The sequence below is a fragment of the Chamaea fasciata genome, unplaced genomic scaffold (genome assembly GCF_029207755.1).
Source record: "Chamaea fasciata isolate MVZ Bird 193981 ecotype frontalis unplaced genomic scaffold, bChaFas1.0.hap1 SCAF_1, whole genome shotgun sequence".
Lineage (NCBI taxonomy): Eukaryota > Metazoa > Chordata > Aves > Passeriformes > Sylviidae > Chamaea > Chamaea fasciata.
The window spans coordinates 44340615-44367512 of record NW_027094086.1 but is presented as its reverse complement, the minus strand read 5'-3'; the positions used below and the strand labels follow the sequence as shown (position 1 = coordinate 44367512).

The following is a 26898-nucleotide window of genomic DNA, read 5'->3' as shown; positions in this document are numbered from 1 at the left end:
TTTCAGATTGTTGAGAATATCCCAGAAAAGGGGGAAAAATGCAGGTACAATCCATTTAGCATTGCCTGTTCCAGTCCACCTCACTGACTCACTGATGGGCTTGTTGAGCTTGGTACTAAGAGCTGAGTGACACAAAGGGACATGCACGACTGGCTTTGGCAGCCCCAGCCAGCCGCACGACAGCCAAGTGCCCATGCTAAGTGGCATGGAGACGCGGCATGCTACAAAGCTGCTTACCCAGCAGGAGCATGGGACCTCACCCTGGCAGGCGCAGAGCAGCCCCAGAGGTGCTGAGCACTCTTTTCCCAGCTCAAGTCCAGCCCTGGGAGATGCCAAGCACCATGGAGGGCTCAGCAGGCTCAGGAGCACACCGCTGGTATTGCACTTTCAGGGACGAAGTGTGCAGCCCCCTCCCAGCTTCAGTTACAGAGCACAAGGCCACTCCTAACTTTTCCTTTCCATTAGGGGGTTGTTCAGGTGTCCCAAAGACACACGGAGGCACTTATCAACACCTGTGCTGCTGAACAGACAGGAAGGTGGGGAATCCTCTTTGATTTCTTTGTCCCCCACACAGCTGTGCCCTTGCCATCAAACACGAGGTCAGAAGAGAGCTGTGCAGAACATCCTCTCTCTCCTCCACTAGCTGTTGTTTTGAGCAGCTCTCCAGTTTCTCTAACACTCTCCACTGTGCCAGCGAGAGCACAGCCCATTGGAAGGGAAAGGTATGGCATGAGGAGGCTTTGCAGTTGGTAAAGGCAGAAAGTCTTCTTCCTTATGCTTCAGATATTCTTGCAGCCTCATGAATAAAGCACTATTTTTTCCCCAAAGTTAGTATGATACCTCTTTAATGACAACCCCATTCTGCTCTGAGTGCTTCACTTCGGTGAACAATGTGCACGGAACTCACTCCTTTGCACCTGGAAGTAAACAAATGGACTTCTAATTTAAATTAATAACTTCTTAAAGTCCGTATTCTTTATGGTAATATTCATTAAGTTCTTCTACTACACATGGTGCAAAGAGAAAACTGGAAGGTGCATTCAAAGAAATGATAAGTTACCATTTTAATGATTCCTTATGTTGTGAGTAATTTATAAATCACTCGGTATCTTCTCGGCAAAGCTTGCCTTCTGTTTTTAAAACGTACCTTTTAGTATGCAACAAAGGGTTTCAGTGCAATAAGAATTAAGGTGTGTCTCTTTGCTTTTACCTGCAAGCAATAATGATGTTGTCAAGCATTTCAGGTGAGACCAGCCCAGGATTTTGGGGTGGGGAAAGACACTCTGTTATACAGCATCTTCAGTTCTTCCCTCAGAGGGAGGCAGAGACATCTTGAAGGGCTGAGTATAAGGACAGATACGGAGTGTCTTTTTTAAATAGTCACCAGAGCTGGGGGGGGGAGGGGAACAGGAACAGGCTTGTAACCATAACTCAGTTGGACTTGTTTCTGAGAAGTCAGATGCCATGGATTGGCTCCCTCACCGAACGGCTGCTTTTCTGTTCCTTTTGTTGGTAAGTCGGATTTTAAAACAATATTTGTAAACTCTGTGACTGCGCCATTTTCATCTCCCTCGGCAGACCATTATATTTTACAATGTAAACTATTCCCCAGAAATATCTTGTGAAATTTACCATAAAAACCAAAGCTCTGCTCATTTTAAACAGCACTTCTGCACATCCTATAGTATTAAATTAGCTTTTCATTAAATACTGACAAATGCTTCTTTTTAGACTTTTGGTGATCTGTTGATGTTCAAGATGTGACTTTCTATGTTTACTGCATGATTTTTCAGGCAAATGTTTTCTGTGGCTGCTATTTAAAGGTCACATTTATTAATAAAATGCTTAAAATTATAAACATTTTAATGGTTGGATATAATTTGGTTTTATGTCTTCACTTTTTTATCAGTTGAGGAAATACCTTTTTCTAGAAAATTCAAGTCTCTTTTTTCTAAAATGATTAACAAGATCACTTCAGACCTGACCAAATCCTGCAACTATATTCAAGAGAGGAAAACATGACAAAATTTAGTGATCTCAGTTAACTAAAAATCAAGACTTGGCCCATTATTTCACACTGCAAAGGATTCCCGTGTTGTGCAATAGTGTCTGAGCTGCCATGTGCTGAGCAAGTGAATGCATGATGAAAGTGTTGCTCTTTGGGTTTGTTTTTCTCACTGTAAAAGGGAAGTTGTGGCTATGGTCAAGTGGCATAGTTGTTCAATCTGTTCATCAAGGCATGGAAATTACCCAGAAGGGACGTAAAAGGGCTATGGGTGCCCTACTGCTCCTGAAATCTGATTTTTGTGTGGATTAATTTTACTCACTTGTGCTGACCTCTTGAAATTCGGTAGAGGTTTAAGGGCCTGAAGATTGAGAAGAGCAGGATTTCTATTATAGTTATGTCCTGTGGTTTTCATGCAATTTTACATTTTACACACTGTATTAGTATGCATAAATGTTTGTTAATTTCTCATTACTGACTTCTATAGAAACGCTATAGTCTGAGAAAAAGTTTGTGCTATAGATTAAGAAATCCCAAAACCATTATGAAAATACCATCCATCAATTTTAGGTGACAGCTCTGCAATCAGTAAAGTAGAACTAATTAATACAGAGCAGCTGCCAAGCAAACAAGGGCAAAACTTGGCAAAAGCAAATTACAGTTCGGATAAGTTTCTGCTTGTTCAAGGCAGCAAAGAGGTATCTGAGACTGGCCTGTTGCACATCACACTAACACTTCTGAATTTTCATGAAGCACTAGTGATTATTCATTTTACTGAGTTACCTGGTGATGCACACTTCCAGTGAGTCGAAGTTCAAAAAGCTTGACTTCTTTATGTCTAAGATATGTCCATTCAAAAGACATACTGCTGCTTTACTTCTCACAGCAACTCTGGAGCCATTTTCATTCTTGCAGTATATTGTTTTTTACAATTGTGAATGATGAAGGGTAGGTGTCGGGTCAGAAAAAAAGAGCGATTCTGAAAATTGCCATTGTGTTTTGATGACTATCAAATATTTCAACTTTTACTACCCAGAGGAAACCCTTGGTCTTGTTACGCATTCTTCTGCCCAGCAATGTTCATGATAGCCTGCATGGCTTAACAGCATCATTCAACACTTTTGAGAAAGGTGGCAGACAAACTGTCAAGATCAAATAAATTATAAATTTATGTATTCAGTTTTAGTGTATTCTGAGAAAGAATTTTGGCTTTCAGCTTAACTAATCTTTCATGAAAATCATCTGTCTGAATGGTGTGTCTGGTTAGTATATTGTTAATAAGTTGCATCAAATAAAATTATCATGAAGTTATACATATTTTAGTACACTACTGTATTTTCAAAAAAAAAAAAAAAAAAAAAAAAGGAATCTTACCAGCCCTGAAACAAATAATTTTCTCTATGGATTTCACCATTGGTGAGACTGATTCTGCAACCCTTGCTCATGTGACTTCAAAGACATTATTCTCATGAGTAAGGGAGTTCTCTTTGTGATACTAGCACAGACACGTTTTATGGAAATAACCTGTTTGATCAGGTATGATTCTTCTCCTGCCAGCTATCATGTGACAGGTAATAATTTTAAATTCACCACATCTCTTATGCACTTTTGTCTGGATACATTTTCCCATGTGTTATCTAGGTTTATTTTTCCCCCCAGTTGTAAGGCTGTGGTTACACATCCTACTCAAAACTTGATTGCACATAAAAATAGTCAGGAGCCAAATCCTCTCCTTGTATATTCATATGAAACTTCTGCCAGGATTGAATCAGGAACCTGCAGGTTCTTCTGCCAAATAATTTTGTTGTAGAAATAGAAACTAAAGCAATTCCACATCCAGGAATTATCACCTAAGATTAGGTACTTAAGCCTGCAGTTTTACATTCTTAAGTAAAATGGCCGTTAAGCAAAACGTGCATTTGCAGCCAGAACATTCTGTCATATCAGAATCCAGGTTTTATTGAGGAGATTTATTGAGGGCACTTAGCATAACTAATTTGAAAAACTCAAATTTTAATGATAATGCCATACACCCTATATTGAAATTACTTTTGTGTTCATTTTTCTAACGGTTAAGCTCAGTTACTCTATGGAAATGTATTGTATCTGCATACAATAGAAGATACAATAGCAGAACAGAAACAATCTCAGTGGAAATTTCCCCAAAGTGGTCAGTTCTTTGAGTAAACGTATTTTAAAATAAATAAAACTTCAAAGAATATTCTTCAGCCTGACATGAGCATTTTCATAATTCCTGGATTATTCCAGGAATAGTTTAAATAGTACTGTTTAAATAGTAATCGATTCACCATCCTGGGTGCAATTCAAAGTATTGCTAACACAGGAAACACCTGACCCCTTCTGAATTAGAAAACAAAATGCCAGAAAAACTATCCAGAAAATCTTTCCCTTTAAATTGGATTAAGTATATTCATAAGTGATATATGAAAAGGTGAAGGATAGAAAATGAATATGTTTCAATTAAAAATTATCAAATGGCATATTTTTAAAATATGAAGGTTTGTCTTATATTTGAACTCTGCTTCTCATTATTTCATATGCACTGATGTATCATTTTTTAAAGAGATGCAGAATGAATAAAGGGGAAGGGTTCATTATTGCAACCCTTTCCTAGTCAGGGCTTAGGATGAGTAAGAAAGACGTAAAAGTCCCAAAACGCTGACGGTACGAGAGCTACCACAGCAGCCTGATGACTAACACAATACGTGTGAGTTCTCAGCACTCCTCCCATCCAGGCCAGCAACAATGCCACTGTTGACTTCAAAGAGAGAGAAGCAGATCCCATATGAATAATGCTGGGAAGATGTTAAAGGTGTGTTCAGTCATTTAGATTTGAGTAGGTGGAGGAGGGAGGATTCTGTAATTACATGTGATATTGCTTGGTACTCAATTAAAGATTAGTTAATTCTTGTTTGTAAATTGCTTTGAGGGTGCAAAGAACAATACACATCCTATGGGCCTAATTCTGTCCCCAGTTACATCAGAATAAATCCAGAACACCTCCAGTGTGACTCTAAGGTGTCATTTTGGACACAGGGTCCAGGTATCATTACGATAAAAGACAATAAAAGCTTTCAGATAAAACACTGTGCAGATGACAGAAACCATAAACTTGTTACCTACCAGCACATCTCCCAACCAAAAACAGAAACAGATTGTGCAACCAGCCTCTAGATTCTCTGCAGCTTCCTTTTTTTCACAGTCTCTCAGAGACTAACAGGACAGCAAATCTTGGCATCATTCTGACTAGCTTGCCTACCCCAAGGTCCTCAGGATGCATCCCACACATTCCAGTGGCTCCTGTTGCTTTAATTATTGTTTATCCCTGTGTCTACAGAAAGTACTATACTTGGATAGGGGTTTAGGAGGGAACTTTTTAAACTACCTAGAAATTTGCTGGGGTTAGCTGCTAGGAGACAGAACTTATCTGCTGGAAACAGCCCTAGAAAACAAAGGTTTCCATCCCTGAAAAATATTAGAAATAGACAACTGGGTTAGGGGATGACCTCTAGCTGCTGGTGACGGTTGAGAACCAGAAGGCATTAGTTGGGGAGGTGGAGGAGCCTCTATCCCTGAATCAAGTAGGATAAATGTAATTTCAAAATTGTTCTGATTTACCTGGTGAACTGGACATGTTCTGATGTCTGCCTGCCCCCCTTCCTATACCACAACCATAACTGAGAGACATACCAAACACAGCCTCCAAGTTCATTGAATCAGGCTTTTCAAATAACATGAACTATACTAAGGACTCTAAATTCAAGATCTTCCAGTACCAACAAGTAGCAAAATGCGGTTTTCCTTACTATCACAGGACAAGTGTGAAAATGCAGGGCCTAAATTTACAACCCCCAGCATTACCAATGGACAAATTCCTAATGTTTCCATTACTGGTGCTCAAGAACAAAGAATGAGACTCCAGTGTAAAATATGCATTTTTCATTGCTTAAAAGCAGAACTCCCTGTAGGCTGGAATCAAGAGGTTTATGAATATTCATGTCCTTAAGTAATAGAATTCTTTACAGGTATAATTCTTATTTCAGAAAAACTCAGAATAGTTTTTCAGAGTATGAGAGTGATGAGGCTGGCTGGGTGGGAAGTATTAGCCTCACTGTTAAGTAACAGGACAGGCCACAGGATGCAGACAGCAGACAAGATTCACTAACATTGCACTGGGAGGTGCATACCCATACTTTGCCAGGTCAAGACAATTGTTTGCATGCCAGAAGGGATTTCAGCGTAAGGGTGGAGAGGATTTCGTTGTGCTCACCAAAGGAGGTGGGATAGACAGATAAGAGATATTCAATTAATGTTATTTCTGGTGGACCTCATCACTTAGGTTCTCTCGTGAGGGTGTAGTCTGTCCTCCCTTTGACTCTTCCATGTTCCCCCGGGCTCCCAGGGGGATTACGAAAGAACAGGACTGAGCTCCTACTGGGGCAAACAAACTCTGCCATGTACATGGAGTCTGATATTGTCCCTTCTCTGAGATGAAGAAGGTCTGCACATGAATTTGAACCCTATTCTGAAGCCGAAGACTTATACAGTCATAAACTCAACATAAGTTAAAAGACATATTGATGCTTTTAGCAGAACATGAACATATTGTAGTAATTTTCCTGCAGAGTACTTTTCTTAACCATTTATGTCAATAGCTTGCTCAAACAAACAAGGAAAAAATCCTCCCTCTGTGAAACAGTCAAAAAATTTCAAACTATATACACATCAAATGGGCAGATTCACAGACCAAACTCCTTCATTCAGAAGCAGATTAAGGCCAAGGTCTCAGGCAATGTTTTGGACAAAACCAGATCATTGGAAACATTGTTTTGTAAACGACAGATGGTGAACTCCTGCAGCATAAAGGTAAATGGGAAAAGGAGAGAGAGAGGAAGGAGGGTGAAGACACTGTTCATTAATCTGTTGCATGTAAGAAATTGTCCTAACATGAAGTAAGTGGAAAAAATTCTGTGTCCATGTTCCAGTCTTGCCAATACAATACAATAAATTTGAAGTGAGGAAAGTCCCATGATGTAATGTAGGATAAAAGATTGTCACAGATTTTATCCAAGCATAACTGACATAAAACTCCACAGACATATCAGACAAAAAACAAACAAAGCAAAAAAAAAAAAAAATCTATGGGAAATTATAAGGAAGTGAAATATCCATAACTGCAGCTGTTAACATTTGTTGAGAAAAGAGGAACACTGTGATAATTTTTGAGTCACCTGGATATTTTGTTTCACACAATGATGAATGAAACAAGAATCCAGTCCTGAAAATCCCACATTTTTCACTCTTTGTTGTCTGAAGAGAGCAGAAGGAGATCCTAAACCTGAAAGAGATTCTCTGAAGAAGGTACATTCAGCAAGTGCACTTCAGTTTCACACCTTATTTAGGAATAAAGTTAATTTAATTTTTCCTTCTTTCAAATTGTACTAATCACGAAATTGAGGCTCTTCTCATAATAATTTTAAAGTAATTACATACTGCAGCTGATCCTGCTACCTTTATTTACTCAAGATTGATTTCATAGTTGAGTCTCAAATCAAAATCTACTGCACTCCATTGAAATTTGCCTGAAAACTGGAAGTGGGTTTCCATCTTACATTGAAACTCTTCAGTCTCACTTGGAAGTTCCTAAAAACCATTTTCATTCTTTTTTGTTAAATTACATAATAAAGTACTCCAGGTTTATTGTTGACTTTGTAAATAGGAAAAAAAATCATGAAAAAAACCAATTTAGGATAAATACTTCTTTAGTTTCTTAGACAGTTTGATAACAACTCTTGCAACCACTTCTCTCTTCAGCTGAGGTGTTAAAAATCTGTGTGAAAGCTTTATTTTGATGAAAGTATAGCTTGAAAATTGCTCTGACATATCCATTCAAACTCAAAGCTCTGTCCTGGAAAGCAGAATGAATTTTGAAGGTTTTAACTGTCAAGAAATTCAGGTGCTGGATATAGAAAAAATTTAATTTCACAAACTCTTTTGTGGAAATCTTGCAGCTAGATAAACTATTGCAATAGGCTTGAAAAAAGTCCTGGTTCACGCCTGCAGTATAGTAATGTTTTGCAGCTGGGTTTTGCTTGCTGCATTTTGCCTTGCATTTTTACATGCCTTTTTTTTTATTGTGTTTGCAGGTATTCTTGGATTACAGCACAGGATTTCATGTAGAGGTAAAATATATTTCTTTAGAAACTCTTTTTCTGATTAAACAAAATGTAACAAATGAAAAAAACACATGGAAAATACTCAGACACATCTGAACCTGAAGACTGAAAATATATGTAAATATTAATCAGCTGCAGGTAATAACCTGCTCACCCTCTCAAGAGAAATTCACCTAAATCTAAATGAATATCTCATACAAATGAGTAATTAAAAAAAAAAAAAAAAAAAAAAAACAACAAACTTGTACAGCCATAGAGTTTGGGACTCACAGATGTAAAAAAGCACATGGTCTACAAAAATCTCTTTTCTCCTTGTTGGAAATTATAATTGTCTGTATTTATTTAAAATGGGTTGAGGTCATATGATACTGGAACTCTCTTTCAAAGGTAAAAGAATGGGATGAAAATGGAATGGCAAGATGGAAAACCTTTAGAAGACAAAAACGTGAATGGATCAAATTTGCAGCAGCTTGTAGAGAAGGAGAAGATAATTCCAAGAGGAATCCAATTGCCAGAGTAAGTATAAAGAAAAACACAGGTATTCACTGACAAGGAAGTTTTGCCAAAGACAGGCTGATAAAAGCAGAGAGATTTAAAAATACGTATGCATAGAGTAGTCAAAGCAAGGAGTGTAGAATAAAAGAAAGTTGATGCAATATTCCCAGCTCTGCTGAGACAGCCTCATAAGGTGAACCCATGCGGCTGCTGAGGAGTGACCAGAGGCTTCCTAGAATATTGCCATGAGTCTGCTTCCCAAGCAGCTTCAAACAGTGTTTTTGCTCTAGATCATGGCATTTTTCTTCTCTCCCTCTCATCCCGAGAAACCCCTGAGCAGAAGTTCAAGTTGACCTCCAGGAAAGAGAGAAAAAAATACCTTCCTGTTCTCTCACTTATGACCATGCCCTTACTGAGGTCCAGCCACAGTGTGCTACTTTCAGAGGTTTTCCTCTCCACTTCCTTGACAGATTTAAGAGAAATAGAAAGCCTATCCAGCCCTACAGGGGAGATAGATGTCTAGGCTGATGTTTGTAGAAGTCTTCTACAGATTCTGTCAACTGAACCTTGTAATTAGTGGCTGAGTAACTGAAGTTATACAGAATTTTTTACAGGAACTAAGAATAGGGGAAAAAAACCCTGCAGGTGTCCTCGGTAAACTGGCATAAATTATTATTATCATCATCTCTTACTGTAGATCCGATCTGATTGTGAAGAAGACAACCCAATCACATACAGCATCTCTGGAGTTGGAATTGATCGTGCGCCCTATGGAATATTTATTGTTAACCCAAGAACAGGAGAAATTAATATAACATCAATAGTGGATAGGGAAGTAACACCTGTATTTGTTGTAAGTATTCCCCTTTTTCTTTACCTTTATAATGATGGATCCAGGGCGAGGCAGACAACAAATTTGTTCCAAAATGTTACTTTGCTTACTAAACTTTTGGTTTTAAAACAAGTAAATCTTTTTATTTAGATACGTTGCTTTGCTAAACACTCAGTGACGGGTGTAGATTTGGAACCACCTCTTGAACTTCGAGTCAGAGTCCTGGATATAAATGATAACCCTCCTGTATTTGCACAAACCGTATTTACAGGATCTGTCGAAGAGAGCAGCATGGACAGTAAGTAACTGCGCTATGCCTTTTACCGTACTGCTAGCGAAACTCACAGAATACAGTTAATATAAACCTGGGGTGCTCCTTCTGCTTTTCTTAGGCAATGACATACATCGGTCAGGGCCACCGCAGAGGGGGGGGCAGCAGATGCTTCTCCAAGTGCTATTTGTACCAGGGCCTGGGTTAATTGCTATAAATTAAACAGCAATGCTTCCTTCTCCCTTGCCTCCCACACATGAGTGCTGCATGTTCCAGTTTCTAACCATACCATCATGCAAATTCTTTCAGATGTGAAAATGTAAAATAAATAATTTCATTCCTCCTCATTAGAATAAAAATATCATTACGCTTATTTCCTTTGAGGGTATGTAAAACACATTTTCCCCCATTTTTCTCTTTCAAATATTTGTATTTGTAGCCAGTGTATTTGCAACTGCGGCAGAATAAGTGGTTCTTTTTACCAAAAGTGCAGCAAACATTAGACATGCAAATAGCACTGAGGCAATGGTGCCTAACACTCATTTTCTTCTTTCCAGAAATTCTCATTTAAAGCTGTGATTCTTATAGTAATCTCTACAAGATCAGTACTCACTGTATTTGCATATTCCCTATGGTGATTTAAAGACATTCAGTGAAAGTATATATTATTCCTTCTGACTTTGATTTTTAATTTGTTTAAAGTCACTAACATTGTCAGAATCAGTACCACAAAACTAAAGTTTTGGTTTTCTTTGTAAATGTCACAGAACACACAGCCTTCTATCATTTTCATAGATCATTTTAGCATTTTCTTGATGAGTGGTTTGCAGGAATTCAAGAGATTTTCTGGGGGTTCCTTTGGGTTTTTTTCTTTATTTGTCTGTTGGCTCTTTAATTATTTTTTTATTTTTATTTTTATTTTTAGACACACTGGTGATGAAAATCATTGCAACAGATGCAGATGAACCTAACCATTTGAATTCTAAAATTGCCTTCAAAATAGAAAGTCAGGAACCTTCTGGTCCCCCCATGTTCATTATGAATAAATACACAGGAGAACTCCATCTTGCAAATTATCTTGACAGAGAGGTAACATTTCCCCTTCCAAAGAAATGACACGATATTGTAGTGTGTATGTGCTATGAGAGTGAGAAAAATGTAGAAGACAGTGAAAGGTTGTGGTTTTTAGAAATATTAATGGAGGAATGCATGTTTTTGATGTGTCACAATAAAATGTCTAAGTCAAATTCTTGCACTAGGAAATAGTCGTAACCGTGAGATAATATTAAGATGCACAGATGATCTTCTAACATACTCATTTCTCTTTTTGTGACAGCAACATAGTAGCTACACTCTGGTTGTGAAGGCATCAGACCGGGATGGGGCTGCAGATGGAATATCATCCCTTTGTAGCTGTAACGTGAAAGTTATTGATGTTAATGACAACTTTCCAACTCTTGCTCAAAGCTCTGTAAGTTTCCAAAAACAAAAGCAGCAGCACTGATTTAAAACCTGATTTTAAACTGTTTAAAAGCCCTTTTGAAAACAGAGCCCTTACTAACCTGTAGAGAACTTTCACATTTCCATGCTCCACGGGATTTACAGGCTTGTTCCTCTGAAGCATGCTCAAAATACAAACCATGGCTTGTGCAACTGTTCTGGTAACATACACATAGATTATTTTTGTATTCAGAGATGTCAATCCTGACACTGTCAGGACTGACTTCTTTGTATTCAGAGAAATCCTGTAATTCAGGTACCCAGATCCCTGCAATATGGCCAGATTCTGTAGAATAACCCAACCCTTGAAAGATAATTTCTTATAGAAGTCACAAATCCTTTTCCTCTAAGATGCCTCTGCAAACCTTGGAGGTGATACAGGTTTTCAAATCTGTAACCATAATCACAATTTGCCCAGAACACATGTTTTTTAATTAATTGGCATGGACTCAGCTCAGAACATCCTCCAAAAAAATCTTTGAAGAAAGCTGTGTTTTCCTCACATATATATATATATATATATATATATATATATATATATATATACATAATTTGCTAATAGGTGTTTATCTGTCATTTCAGTTTTCAGCAAGTATTTCAGAAAATTCACTCAGTTCAGAACTGCTACGAATACAAGCTCTGGATGCTGATGAGGAGTTTACAGACAATTGGTTAGCAGAGTTTTTCTTTATATCCGGCAATGAAGATAACTGTTTTGAAATTGTTACAGATCGAGCTACAAATCAAGGAATCCTTAGAGTAATTAAGGTATGGATAAATATTGTGATTCTGCTCTTAACTTATAATTTTAATTAATTGGTAACAGAATTAAATAAGCAGTAAAAACACTGTCAGTCAACCATTTAAAATCAAAAATATTTTTAAAATATTAAAGGAGCTTTGACGTATTATCTAGTTCTCTGTGGTTTACTTTTTAGGAACTGGATTTTGAACATATGAGATCTCACTCACTGATGATTGGTGTCAGAAATGTAGCTGCCTTCCACCACTCTGTTGCACATGAGTACCAAATATTTGGAACACCTCTCACAGTAGAAGTAAAAAATTTGATTGAACCACCAAGATTTCATCCATCTTCAGTTGTGTTTTCCCTGGCAGAAGGCGCAAGAGTGAATTATGTTGTAGGAACATACACAGCCATGGATGAAGACACTAGAACTATTGCATCAAATGTTGTGTAAGCTTTGCTTTGCTTAATTCCCTGGATAGAATAATTCTTTTAAGATTTCAATGGGATGAGGAATAGGTATTTTAAGGGACGCTTTAAAAAACAATGTTTATTGATAAGCAATAGAAAAATGGAAATAGAATAATACTATATGGTATCATATAATATTATATATTATATAGTATTATATTCTATATTATTATAGAATAGTATATAGCCCATTTTTTTGCTATAATTGCTCTGCATTTCTGACTACTTTCCTTAGCCTTATGCACAAGACAAAGAGAATATCGTTTTTCTAACAGACTGTAATTTAAATAGATTAGAATAAGGTTTGAGGTTTTTTTACTTAGCCTAAGAATGTTTTTTCTTGAAACATTTGCTACATTTGTTAGCAGCTCGAGAAAAGCAGGCGGAAAATCCCAATAATCATCAATATTATCCAGTCAGAATAGAAGAGGTCCCTACTAGCTCATTCTCTAGTAAAAAAAAAAAAATATACTTGTTTCTCCTGAAATTAACAATAATAACTGAGACCATAATTTGTTTTTCAGTGGATGTAGAAATAAATACAGCCTATTTACAAATATTTGAAAAATATCCTGAAACACAGAAATGTGTCAATGAATACAACTGTAGAATGTTATAGGAAGAGCTGTGGATTTAACCATTGATATCAGCAAGGGTAAAGGTTTACAGGATCCAGAAAAACCTTCTAGTAAAGGTTTACAGGATCCAGAAAAAAATTACTTTTAGACTATGATGCCACTTTCAAAATAAAATGGGCTTCTACACATTTGCTTTATTCCAAATTAATTTCCTGGTCTACATCTCTTGGGGTCTACATGGATTTTGCTCGACCTGGTGAAATGCAATAGGATCTCGTATAAAGAAAAATGCTTCAAAGTACCAAATTTTATCTGCAAAATAAATTTGTAGTACATACTCATAACATAACACTGAGTATTTTTACTTCACTAAACACAGATATAGTATAGGACGTGATCCAGCTGCCTGGTTCAGAATCAATCAAAACACTGGTGAAATCACACTGAACAAAGTCATTAACCGGGATTCAGTCTATGTAGTCAATGGGCAGTACCAAGCAGAGGTTCTGGCTATCACCAGAGGTAAGAAAAGAGATTAAGTTTTCCAAAATAAACTCTTTCTGTTCCAGACTTCTCTCAATGTTTTCTCCTGTTTCTAGTTTTCCAACCCTCTGACCACAAATATCTTCTTTTTACAGGGGTTCCTCGGTATACTGCTACTGGCACCGTTGTGCTTTCAATCGATGGCGTCAAAGCCAATTGCCCAACTATTAATACTGAAATGAGGAAAGTATGTATGCATTCTCCATCAGTGATTATCTCAGCAAAGCATAGGGATGGTGATCTCTATGCTACCCCCTTTACATTCAGCATACATGGTGAACCTCAGACTACGTGGATTATCAGACGAATAAATGGTAAATTAACCACCATTTTATAACTAAATAAATCATAGTCAGAAGCTCTTATCTAAGATAACGATTAGGATGTTACTGTATTAACAAACAAAACACTTAAAAGAATCCATTCAAATCTCAGTTAAATATGAACCTAAGTTACTCCAAATTTGAATATATGCATGCATACATACATATATATTAAAATATTTAAATCAGATTTATTACATGTTTTATATTTTAAAGGAAACTGAAAATTTACTGATAAAAATAGAGCAGCAAAACTGTACTTCGAGTATAACTATGACAAGAGCTTTTACTGGTCTAAATGTAATTAAGCAACTCAAAAGGAGTAATTTAATGCTTTTTTATTTATGTGTTATCTCAAAAATCCTAATATAAAAAATCTCAAATTCGTTTATTAGAGTATAAAGTTTATAGTTAGCAGAGCTTTACTTTTATGAGAGGCATATGAAAAAGGCAAATTAAGATTACAACTTTTTAAATTTATTGTATCAGTCATCCCTTTTTGTACTTTAAAGAAAAATGTTTTAGTCATTGCCCAGTGAAGCTTTGCCAGTTTCCTTCAATATGACATGGCAAAATAATGAATTAATCAAATCCCATGCATTACTAAATGACAGAATTTGCATAACTTACTGTATACATGGACGACTACATTAAATGGCAAGTATCACAATTGCAAGTATTCTTGAGTCTCCAACCTCTCCTAAATAGTTGCAAATATGTAATTTTAAATATTTTAAACCTACTGAAAAACTTTTTGAAAAACATATATGAGTTCCTTGAGAGAACTTTCATAAAACTTTCAACATTTATCTTTACCAGCGTGTGAATTAAAATTCAGAAAAAGCAGCAGTGAAAATAAAAGATTTCATTTTCCCCTTTTCTATTTATCAAATTTAGAAGTGATAACTAGACTGATTTGGCTCAGGTTTTGCAAGAAAAAAAAAAAAAAAAAACAAGCATAGATGAGTATTATATGTTTCAGCTTTGAATAAGTATTGTAGATGCATAAGTAAATTAGGAGCTTAAAAAGGGAACATTTTGTTTCATTCTGTTCTATTAATGTAATACGCAAGTAGTATAGATTTGTAGAACATTTATAATCAATATCTTCATACAAATATTTTTCTCTTTTTTTTTTTCTTCCCTCCAAGATTCCTCTGCAGAACTAGTGGGCCAGAACATAGATTTTTACCTCTATAGGATATTTGTCGTTGTAAGGGATAGCCAAGGCCGGCGCTGCGCTAGGCCACACGTAATTCCTGTGCAAGCTTGCCAGTGTGACAGTCGGAATTACTGCACCAGTGGGGCCACAAGAATAATCATCATCGGTGGTGGTGGTGGTGGTGGTGGCACTGGTGGTGGCACTGGTGGTGGCGGTGGTGGTGGCACTACTGGTGGTGGTGGTGGTGGTACTGGTGGAGGAGGCTGGGAAGATGGAGGACAAGGTGGTGGTGATTATGACCAGACTAGACCTGGTGGAGATTATGAGGACCACACGGAGTGGCAGGGTTATACTGATGGCTATGACGGAGGCGAGGAAGGATATACTGCCTCCACTGATGACGGTTACGCTGGAAATGAAAATTACGGCAGACAATACGAATCAAACACCACACTTAGTGGTGCTGCCATTGGCCTGATGTTTCTTGGTGGATTAATATTTGTTTGTAAGTATAAAATTAAGAAAACAATTTTTTTTTTCTAAACAATGTAGTCTTTTAATTCTTCTAAAGAAAGGTTATTTTTTCAGTTGGTTGTTAATCCATTGGCTTCTATTGGCCATTTGACGGAGAAAAAAGTTGTCTTTTGAACACAATGAATTTCCATAAATTTTATTTATACATACATACATTTTTCATTCAAAATTAAGCATTTCCTTTCTAAGACTTGTAATCCAATTCTTAGACATAGCTGTCCTGTCACATTTTGCAATTTGTACTTCCATTACATTTCTAGAAGAAATGGGCAAATATCAGCTCCAAGTTGGATATGAAAGGATCTAAAGAACAAGATTCCTTTGAATCCAAAGCCAGATTTCAGTATTAGAGCAATACATCATACAAAAGTTTTGAAACTTTTGGCTACTCCATCCAAACATTACAACTAATAAAAAAAAAAGCAGAATTTATGATAACAAGATCAAAACAGGACATTAATTAATTTGTCCTAGCATTCATGAAGAATTATGAGTTTCATGGATTCAAGTTAGAATTTATACAAGCAATTAATTATTTCTCAGACTACCACAAGTAATCAACATCTAAAATTTCCCATTGCAGAAATATTGACTACAAAACCTGAGGAAATTGATTTTTTTTCCCATGATTTTTTGAGGAAGGGGGTTTGGTTCAGGTTTTGATCTTTGTGTAGTAGGAATCAACAAACACAAAATTTTGAAGCTTCAAAATGCTGTTCAATTTGTAGTCCCCAGATGGTTTATCTTACAAGACATACTGTCTTTTTGCCTTTGGAATACTCCCCTCATAGTCTGGAGTAAATACGTCCTTAGTCATGCTATATGAGACAGCACTTTATACACAGTATAGTCCTTTCCCCTTTTCATTTCACTTCAAGTTCAAGTAATCAGAGAGCTGTAGCAACTCTGCTATGAAGACAGGCTGAGAGAGTTGGGACTGTTCAGCCTGGAGAAGAGCAGGCTCCAAAGGAAACCTTAGAGCAGCCTTCCAGTGCCTAAAGCGCGGGTGCAAAAGAGCTGGAGAGGGACTTTTTACAAGGGCATGTAGTGACAGGACAAGGAGCAATGGATTTAAACTGAAAGACAGTAGGTTTAGGAAGAAAATCTTTACTGTGAGGGTGATGAGACAGAGGCACATGTTGCCCAGAGAAGTTGTGGATGCCCCATCCCTGGAAGTGTTCAAGGCTGGGCTGGATGGGTCTGTGAGCAACCTGGTAAGTAGGAAGAGTCCCTGCCCATGGCAGAGGGCTTGGAGCCAAATGGTATTTAAGATTTCTTCCAACCCAAGCCATTCTATGATTCTATGAATTAATACTGCATTGCCTTTCTAAAATAAGCACTGTTTTTGATGCTGGTCTTTACAAGCATTCTGCAATTTCCAGCACTGGGTTCTTTACACAACCAAGCATAATACAGTACTCTGGGAAAGCTGACTCACCCTAGGTAAACATTTGGTAAAACTAGGGCTTGGGATTTGGCCCTACTGCTTTTTCAAATCAAGCCTTATGTATATGTAATGTGAAAACTGCAACTGGAGCCTTAGCCAAAGATCACTGCAATCAGGTGGATTCTCCACTGATTCTCATATGTCTATTATTACTAATGTGTATTTCTTTTCAATTACAGTACTTGAAGAGAAAAATGTATGCTTATATATCAGGAAAGAATAGCACTGAATGCTATACAAAGCAGCACTGGTTCTGTTTGTTTAATTTTCATATGTATGCAACTTATATTGGTTCAGCTGAGATAGATCAAAGTCTCTTCCCAGGTGTATAAGCATAAATTTGGAGTAACAGCCCCACCCCTGTGTTGCTCTGCAATAACTGAAGGTACAAATTATTCTGAATCTCCAAATACAAACACCTCCATAGGCAGCTAATGATTCTGAAAGCCAGACTTACAGGCTGCTTGGTTAGAAACATTTTAACGGCATATTTTCAAAAGTTCATGAGCACCTGCCCTCTGGGGAGAGCAGCTATTCCTGTGAGGAAGAGATGTCCTAAATCCTTCTTTCTTGTTCCCTTCCTGTTAAGTGATTCCAATTTTGATGTCAATGAGCGACTGTTGTGGCTGTGGACCTGGTGCTGCAGGTGGAGTTGGAACTGGATTCGAACCTGTACCTGAATGCACAGAAGGGGCAATTCATCCATGGGGAATAGAAGGTGCACAGCCTGAAGACAGGGTCAGTACATCCCATGTTTCTAAAACCAGAATTAACTCATATTTAGAGTAAAGGCTGCATTTGACTACAGAAAGTGATAGTAACAATGTGTCATCTAAAGCCAGTCTGGCATTGTTAACAATTGCCAGGCAGATATGAAAGGTGATTCTTAACATTCTCTGATGGGGTTTATGTGTTGTAAGCAGTGGTCAGTTAGTTTGGCACAACAGTCTGGTGCCCCTGTTCCTTCAGATGAAGCATAATAACTAGCAAGCTTCTTCAGTGCAAGTTTAGGAGAAGGGAAGACAAGCCATCTTCACTGATTATTGTTTGAGTTGACAAGAAAAAAAAGCTTGTAGTTTCTTTTTTTGTTTTGTTTTGTTTCTTAAGGGAGATGGTGATAATGATTATCATTAACAGTTTGGACTGCTAATTCCTTAACATAATGCACAAAGTCTTTGCCTTGACATGGGAATTTCAAGGTAATCATTCAAAGAGTCAAAATGTTGTTTTCCAGGATGTCTCACACATTCTTGCCCCAACAACTGCTGCAGGAGGTGATTTTGGTGAACCTTCTGGTAAGCAGATCCTTAAATCTTTTACGTTATGCTGTCATAAAGCTGTCTTGCAGAACTTCATGCCCTCAGATTCATGGAGTCCTTTGGTTTCCCAGTTATAACCCAACCCTTCCAATTTCACATCTGCAGATAGTCAAACTCTGGGTGGTAGGACCTCCAGTATGAATAAAAAGTCTGGGGTTTGAGCTTTTGAGCAGATTAATTTCTGCAAACTACACTTTCTTGAAATACCTGCCAAGGCTTTCAAATTCCAGGCAATTTATCAGCAGAGCTACTGAATGGAGGGCCTTATCAAGACACCAGTTTTAGCAGAAATCAATCTTTAGCCAGAAGAACGATATTTGCTTTCATACCTCGAGTAAAATCTTCAGTTCTTCCCAGTTTCCTGCTTCTCACAAGGGAGTATGTCAAGTATCTAGTTAATTACTGACAATTTGTGTGTTAACCTAGACAAGCTGATACATAACACAATTAATGTATGCTTCTGAGATAACATTCCTCCAGGAATTCAATGATCAGAGAGAATAGGCCCAGCTGTGCAGCGCCACTTTCTCCTTCTCCCCCATTCCTTACTTCAGAAGAGGAAGAAAGGATGCTGGCACAGATGCATTTTCACCAGCTTCTGACAGGAAGAAATGTGACTGCAAGACAACTCCTCTGCTATCTATTTATTATACAAGAATGATCTCAGATTTCTCATTTCGTAAAAATGAAAAAAATACACAATTTAGCCTATGTTTCCCAGTGTAACCATATTCAAGACTACTGTATGCAATTTTTTTATTATAATATGAGCTGATCATTAACAAAACTCCTCCCTTGTTATCATGTATTAAAAAAATAGGAAGAAGATAAAATCCTGTAGGTACTACTTTATAACCTATTTTAAAGACCATTTCCATTCTGGATTATAAGATGTTGGGTATTATGATCCATTGTTGCTCTCCCCTAAAAAATCTCAGTACTAGAAAATGCAAAAGTAGTTACAAAATTCTTTATTCTCTAGGATTTACAAAACTCTTAATTTTCTAAGTGTGTAAGGAAAAGCCTTTTAACACCAATGTGATCATTCACATGCATTTATGTATTTGCATAGATCAATGTTATCTGACTTTCTAACACAGACCCCATGATAGCATACATGGGGTATGCTACAGAATAGCCCATGTATTCTGTACACTAGACAGAATAATCTCACCAGCCAATAACAGAATACATCACTGATTTTCTAAAACACATATGCACATGCTGCCTAGCCTCAGGAATAAAATCAAGTGCTTAGGTGTCTGTTAATATGTATTTAATTATTACTGTAGTTTCAATGTTTGGTACCTGTGCATGTACCTGTGACTGAAATTGGTCTAAAATACCTTTAGAAACTCAGAAGCGTCATTATAGTATTTGTAAAAACAACTGACAAATTGTGTAAAAAGTTTCACAGAGCACAGGAAGGATAACTTTTTCTGTTTTCAGACATATATAATAACACATATGGAGGAGGAGGAGTAGTAGCTTCTGGTGTTGAAGAAACTACAGGTGTTGGCTATGGCACTGGTACTGGCTACGGAACAGCTGGAGGAATTTCTGGAACAGGGGAAGTAAAAGGGTCAATTGGAGGAACAATAAAAGAGTATCGAGAAGGAGGAGTGAACATGGCCTTCCTAGACAACTATTTCTCTGAGGTAATTAGTTGCTATTCTTCGAGTTACATTTGTGAACATGCTTTCTGGTAGATTCTCCTTCCCGGGTTACATGGTGGAAATCCAAATTAAATCTACTCAAATTGAAACTTCCATGATATAAGACTTCTGTAAGAGTAAAGCTGACCACATTGGTAGGAAAAGCTACAACAGTAGTAGTAGTAATGTCTTTGAGGCGCTGCCATAGTAGATGGATTGTTCAACAGCCTTTTTGTAAAATTGATGGACACACTGCAGGTAGGGGTGGGAAGCAATTAAATGATTTCAACTTCATAAGTACCAAATTAATGTATTTTCCACCTTTCTCGGTCTATAAATATATAATAGCTTTTTGGAATTGTTTACTCCTACTTCCTGTACCGCTTGTTTGATGAAGTAATTTTAATCCTTAAAGAACTTTAAACATCAGTTTTTCTTTATTTTTATTGCCATTTCTGCTCCATAAAAGACTTGTGAATTACCAGTGACACCTATATGCAGTCTTTCAACTGGCAATGCCCTGATTAGCCTTTACATATGGGATTTAAAAAATGGTACAGAATTTACATGATTAATGTTTTCATGGGCTATATTTTTATTCATATGCATGAACTCTGAGGCATAAACGTTATAATTGCATGTCACCAAAATATCAATTAAGATATAAGGATTGCTATATTTCAAAATCTAAACAAGGTTTAGCGGAGGAGAGAACAGGGCAGTCCTGACACCCTGAGCATGGATTTCTCCCAGACTGCAATCTTCCTGCCTTGGCCTGGAGCACTCTGTATTGTCTGCCAGCCATAGGCCTCCACATACTATTCCTGCTATTTTCCTGGTCCATCTCAGTCCCCAAACTCTCTGACTCTCCCTCCCAGACCTCCCCTTCCACCCTTTTCTGCTTCCTCCAACCCCACTCTGCACTCACTTTAAATTCTCCTCTTTCCTGCCTGATCTCTCTGCAATGACCACGTCAGGATCCCCAACATTATCCCCAGTTGGCGATTTCGTTCGTCTTTAAAATGGACTCCCCTCTGGACTCACTAAGTCTCCCCCACTGTGGACAATCCTCCATCCCGTCTCCTCTTTCCCAGCCTTCATTGCTCCCCTTACAACCCTGTTTCACTCCTCTTCCTACCACTTTATTCAGATACTGCTGCCCAAAGAAGACATGTTTGCCTGTCCCTTTTGCCCCATAGGCAGAGCCACTGATGATAGACCAAATTCGAGATGCTATGTGTTGGCAGAAACAAGAATAAAATACAGTAATATTTAAATAAACTCATTTCAGGGTTAAAAACTGTCGACAGTATAGTCTGTCCTGTTGATGTCCTGTTTTTCAAGTCAGCTGGGCCTTACTGTGGTTAGGGAAACTTTACTGTGGTTTGAGTATTTGCAGTTAAAAACCTGACAAAAATCACTCTGTTCTTCTGTTCTTTTTTTTTCCTTTTTTTTTTTTTTTTTTTTTTTTTGCAAACTACAGAAAGCATTTGTGTATGCAGATGAAGATGAAGGTCGGCCGGCAAATGACTGCCTATTAATTTATGATCATGAAGGAGTCGGTACTCCTGTTGGCTCCGTGGGTTGCTGCAGCTTTATTGGAGAAGATACAGATGAAACATATTTGGATACATTAGGACCAAAATTTAAGACCCTAGCAGAGATCTGTCTGGGCAAAGAGATTGAACATTTCCCTGATGTCAACCCACCCTGGCCAGGCGTCAACATGTCCTTTCCCAGCCCTGAAAGTGATCTAAACCTCCCACCACCTGGCACCACCATCGTTGTCAATGGAAGCGCACCTATGCCTCCCTCAGCTGGCATGACAACGGTTGTTACTGAGAGCACCTACACATCTGGGACAACCGTTCAGCCCCCGAGGCCTATGCCAGATCCCTTGCTCCACGGCAACATGACAGTGACCGAGACCTACACCTCTGGCCCACCCTCTCTTAGCATTGACCCTCTGCGTGCATCCAACGTGGTCGTGACAGAGAGGGTTGTTGGGCCTACGTCTGCCTCTGATCTGCGTGGCATGCTAGATATCCCCGATCTCACAGAGGGCTCCAACGTTATCGTCACGGAAAGAGTAATCGCGCCTAACTCCCGACTCCCGGCATCTCTGAGCATTCCTGATTTGGTAGATGGGTCAAATGTGGTAGTGACAGAAAGGGTGTTCAGGCCTGCCTCCGGCATGCCGGGCAGCCTAATAAATATTCCCTCAGAGTTATCAAACGCCCACAACATGGTAGTCACAGAGAGAGTAGTGTCAGGGTCTGGGATGAGCAGCCTGGGAGGAACAAGCATGGGAGGAGCAAATCTGGGGGGCTTGAGCAGCACGGGTCAGATGCTCAGTGCCGACTGTCATCTTGGCCAGGGAATGGGCACGGCATCTCCAGGCACCTCCCGGAGACGAGTGACAAAGTACAGTACCATGCAGTACTCCAGTCAGTAAGGCCTCTGCTGGCACCCCTTTCTGCTGAAATCGCCATTTGCACCGACACTCATTAGCTGCCACCCATCAAGAATATTGTTATTATTTATAACTAAGAAATAGTCCTAAAATTTCAGGGATACCTGCTTGTGCGAGGATCTCTGACAGCTGCCCCATTTTGAGGTCAAATGCAGGACTTTGTCAGTGAAGGGAAAATAGAAGGTAGCTTTAAATTTCTTTCTTTCTCTCCACCTAGCACTGCAAGTGTATAAAGAGACTATCATTTTTTGAGAGATATCTGATGACCAAGGAGAGCAGTGAGAGGGAATCCTTGTGTGCACACAGTATCAGCATGAATTTATGTCGTACAAAAACATGTTAAAATATTGTGCAGCTGAGTGATCTCTCACAATAAGCAGATTTGGTTTAATAGCCCTCACTGACAAGAGAGGAAAAGAATGTAGTTAATAATTAGTCAACTCAAGACTAAATCAGCACTTTCAAATGCATCATTTTACATTGCATGTAATTCAAGAAGCGCTACAAAATGGCACTTTCAACCATTTCTCCCATCACCATCAATAGTTATAAATAATAATTATATAAAAATAATACTCTTCCATTGCTTTCTGAAGTTCTCAGTAAACAAACACCCTGACACAGACTGCCATGCTGTTCCTGTCCTGGTGAGGAGCAATTTGTCACAGCTGGTGCTGCCACGCTGACACTGTCACCCAGGAAGATGTTGGCTTCATCCTTTCTCCATTGCCATTACAGCTTTGCTTAAATCTAAAAGGACTCCAGTGACAACCAGGAACTCTTAGTCAGATTTTTGTGCCAAACTATGACTACCATTTAAATTGCCAGCGTCAGGTTATATTAAGGGGGCTATAATATACTGTGCCAATTCTCATCTCAAATACTGATACGAAAAGAAAATATTGGAAGCTTTGCGATGTGAGGAGGCAATAGCAAGCATTGTATTACTGACACTGGTAGCGGAAGTCTTCCTGCAAAGAAAAAAACACTTGGAAGCAATACAAATTCGCTAATAAGCAATGTGGAGAATAATTTCATATGTCAATGTATTTTGCATTGATAGTTTGAAAGTTTATTTGAATGTATTAATTGAAAAAGTCTTTATGAGTCTATAAACTTAATTAAATCTGGCTTTTATTTTCCCACAAAAACAGCTCTACTGGACTCTGTCATTCTAATAATACCTTAACATGTCTTAGAATGTGATCTGAAGGAACAAAACACTGAAATATATCTTCTATCTCATTTTACTTCTGTATCATATGTACAGTAACCATAGCATACCCAACATTGCTTCAGTGTAAATAAAATAGAGTTATAGGGAGGGACTAGCTTTTTTTGCTAGACCACCAAATCAGTAGTTTCCCCGCAAATTTTGCTTCTTTGGCTTTGACAGATGGGTTAGTGAAAAGTTTTAGAGTTGTCTGTGAACCTCCCAGTCTAGAAAATGGAAAAGAAATTCAATTGTGTATCCAGACTAACTTACCTCAGAAAGAATGGATGACCGGTTTCTGAGTCTCATACCAAGAAAAGGTTTTTTAAAAGATGTTTTTGGAAATGCAACTAGGTCTGCTGTCAACATCAGCTTGCAGTGCCCTCTGAGTCAATGCCACTGTCAACATCAGTAATCCCCAGGAGTTATGACCAAAACCAAGGCTACCTCCAAGAAAGTTCCCTTCCAGAGCTTCAGGTCCTTTTCTACAGCAACTGAGCATGCTAGATGCTCTCCCCATAAAATCTGACATATTGCTGGTTTTGCTTCTTTCTGTAGCCTTGATTATCTTAAGTATCACTAAAATTGCATTGACTTCAAAGGGCTTAGTCTTTCCTATAATTGTGTACTAACTGTAATTATGACTCCTGGAACCACTCTTTAAAGAAGGAAAATAGGTAGTAATATATAAAGCTATATCCTTTTACATCTGGAGGGTTTATGCAGAAATTCACTAAAATGCTGACAAAGTCCCTTTCATTTTGCTAACCACCTGTTTATATTAAAAACGAAATATTTAAAATATATATGACTATCTGATATATAAAAAGCCTACATAATACAGCCAAACCCCATTAGAAAATATTTTAATGTAAAAAGAAAATTGAGTGTAAATATTTCCATAATCATCTTAAGCAAATCAAAAATATTTTTCTGAATTGTGTTCAAAGTACTGAAACTAGTCTTCAGGAGCACATGCAGAATTCCTTGAACAGGAATTCTGTGTGAAGTATGAGTGTCTGAACTATGGCCTCTGGCATGTCTAGAAATAGGGGAAGAATTAATAGAAAAAAATAGAGAAATAGAAAACTAATAGAATAATTGAGGAAAAATGTTGTTTCAAAGGACAGATTTTGGTTATGTGGTGGTTGTCTACTTCTAGTACTATCTTTTACCAACTTTTTAATTATTCATTATTATGTAATACAATTTCTTGAAATATTTCTAGCATCTTTTAATATTGGTTTCTCACAACAGCAATTGCATTATCCAGTGCACTTCTGAATATTAACTCCTACTGCTGTGTAATTTTTACAAACTTCCTAAAAACTGTTTTCTTAGTGAATTTTGGATTCCTTTAGGTTACTACAAATTGTGGAAGAAAAAATGCATGTGAAGATGTGAACAAATATTTGGTTCATTAAAAATTCTGTTCAAATTCTTTTTCTAGGTTCATTGTTGAAAAGAATGCATATAGTTTAACTCCGGACAGCAGACATTAGTTTTGTTTCTTTTCTTCCAGTTTTAATTTCAAAGCCTGTTTGCTGTCTTACCTTTAATCATATTGTTTAATAATGAAGAAGGAATGGTTTTTAGGGAAGAAAGACAGTAGTGATATCAGCTCTGCCCTAAACCACTCAAGAAAAACTCTCTTACTTAGAGGCAGCAGCAAAGCAAGTGTATGGTTTGCTTTTTTTTTTTTTTTTTTTTTTTTAACTGGGGTTTATTTGGGAGTAGGATCCTCCAGTTTTAAATAGGCTCTTTGAATCTTGGCATGATGAGAAGTACACTGACATGGAAGAAAACAGAGCCACAAGCTGAGGGTCTTGTTAGATTTCTATCCTAGGAACACTGTCTCAATTTGAACTGCAAGTTTCAATACTTTTTTCTCTGCCCTAATTCTGTGGTAATAAATAACCCTTTCAAACTCTTATGAGCAGCACTTACTATGCACAATATGAAAAGGTCACACAATCTAAGCAACAATTTTAAAAAATTCTGCTGTTTTGTTTGAATTAACATCACTGCATAATTCAAATGCTCCTCACTACTGAGTCACCAAATGCATCATTTGAATTTTATTTAAAATATAAGTAGTATTACTGTGGGCTTGTGTTTTTATAAATAAAAATATTAGAGATTTGTTTGTAATAATTTCTGAATGGCACTGAAAAAATACAATAAATGATCATTTGGAACATCATGTTTAACATAGAATGGCTCAGGATATTTTTTTCCATTTATCAGTGGGAAATACAGTTTCCTTAAAACTGATGGGGTTTTTTCAGAAAAAAAAAATCTCATTCCTTCACCAAAAAAAAATTAAAAAAAAAAAGAAAAAAAAAGAAAAGAAAAAAGAAAAAAGAAACAGAACACATTGATTTAGAAAGTTAGATCATTGCAAAACAAAATTATTTCATATGTCAAATTGACTACAACATTTTATTTCAGGTTGTCAAGCAGAACTGTGTGTCAGGTCTCACAAGAACTGCAGTACAATCTCTTCAACCTGCATTGTTCTCTCTCTTTAGACAGCCTTTTCTGTGATACCATTCTGTCCTGCAACTCTGAAACAGTGCTTCAGAGGAGCTATAAATTAATGCTGGACTACAAGCTACAGACAGAAGGAGAGCAGAAGTCTCTTGAAACACAGTATTTGGACAGCACAGGCATCACAGGTACACTCACTGCATACTGGTCAAAACGAGTTGAACCAAGGAAAAGCACTTCGGTTCTAAAATCAAATTTCTTTCTAATGTTCCAGACCAGTGTTCATGATAATTAATTTTTGTACAGAGATTTTTCTAAACTCAGTAAATTATTGCTTTTAAAAAAAGTGTCATGTAGTAAGCAAATGTCATCTAATCTATCATTTTATTTTGCCTTAACACTTTCAAATCTTTTTTCTGCAGTTTCGTAGACAATGATTATTAGCACTCACACATATTTCAGATAGTGATTTAAATGTCTTTTCAGGAAGTTAAGTTAGAAGAAAAAATAGTCCATTCTCAAATTTATAGCAACTTTGCTCTCAGTCTGATGATGCTGCCAATTCCAGTGCAACACAGATAATTTATCATTTATCTTCTGTGTATTTAGAACCAGCCTAAACAGAAATGAACCAAAACTATG

The 26898-nt window shown here is 37.5% G+C and overlaps 1 protein-coding gene across 1 annotated transcript; it reads left to right on the top strand.

Moving 5' to 3' along the window:
- Positions 1 to 1407: 1407 nt before the first annotated feature.
- On the top strand, positions 1408 to 25982 carry LOC136288658 (desmoglein-4-like). Its single transcript, XM_066182098.1, has 16 exons — positions 1408 to 1512; positions 8173 to 8208; positions 8590 to 8718; positions 9395 to 9550; positions 9680 to 9827; positions 10726 to 10889; positions 11137 to 11271; positions 11883 to 12068; positions 12239 to 12498; positions 13477 to 13619; positions 13736 to 13954; positions 15115 to 15630; positions 17696 to 17844; positions 18341 to 18401; positions 19875 to 20083; positions 21564 to 25982. Exons 1-16 carry the CDS (start codon positions 1465 to 1467, stop codon positions 22533 to 22535), a joined length of 3531 nt encoding a protein of 1176 aa, XP_066038195.1. The 5' UTR covers positions 1408 to 1464; the 3' UTR covers positions 22536 to 25982.
- Positions 25983 to 26898: the final 916 nt, after the last annotated feature.

Coding starts and splice junctions, on each gene's coding strand:
- LOC136288658 (XM_066182098.1), top strand. CDS start 1,465: ATGGATTGGCTCCCTCACCGAACGGCTGCTTTTCTGTTCCTTTTGTTG. Junction 1,513..8,172: donor CTTTTCTGTTCCTTTTGTTG/GTAAGTCGGATT, acceptor TTGTGTTTGCAG/GTATTCTTGGATTACAGCAC. Junction 12,499..13,476: donor ACTATTGCATCAAATGTTGT/GTAAGCTTTGCT, acceptor CACTAAACACAG/ATATAGTATAGGACGTGATC.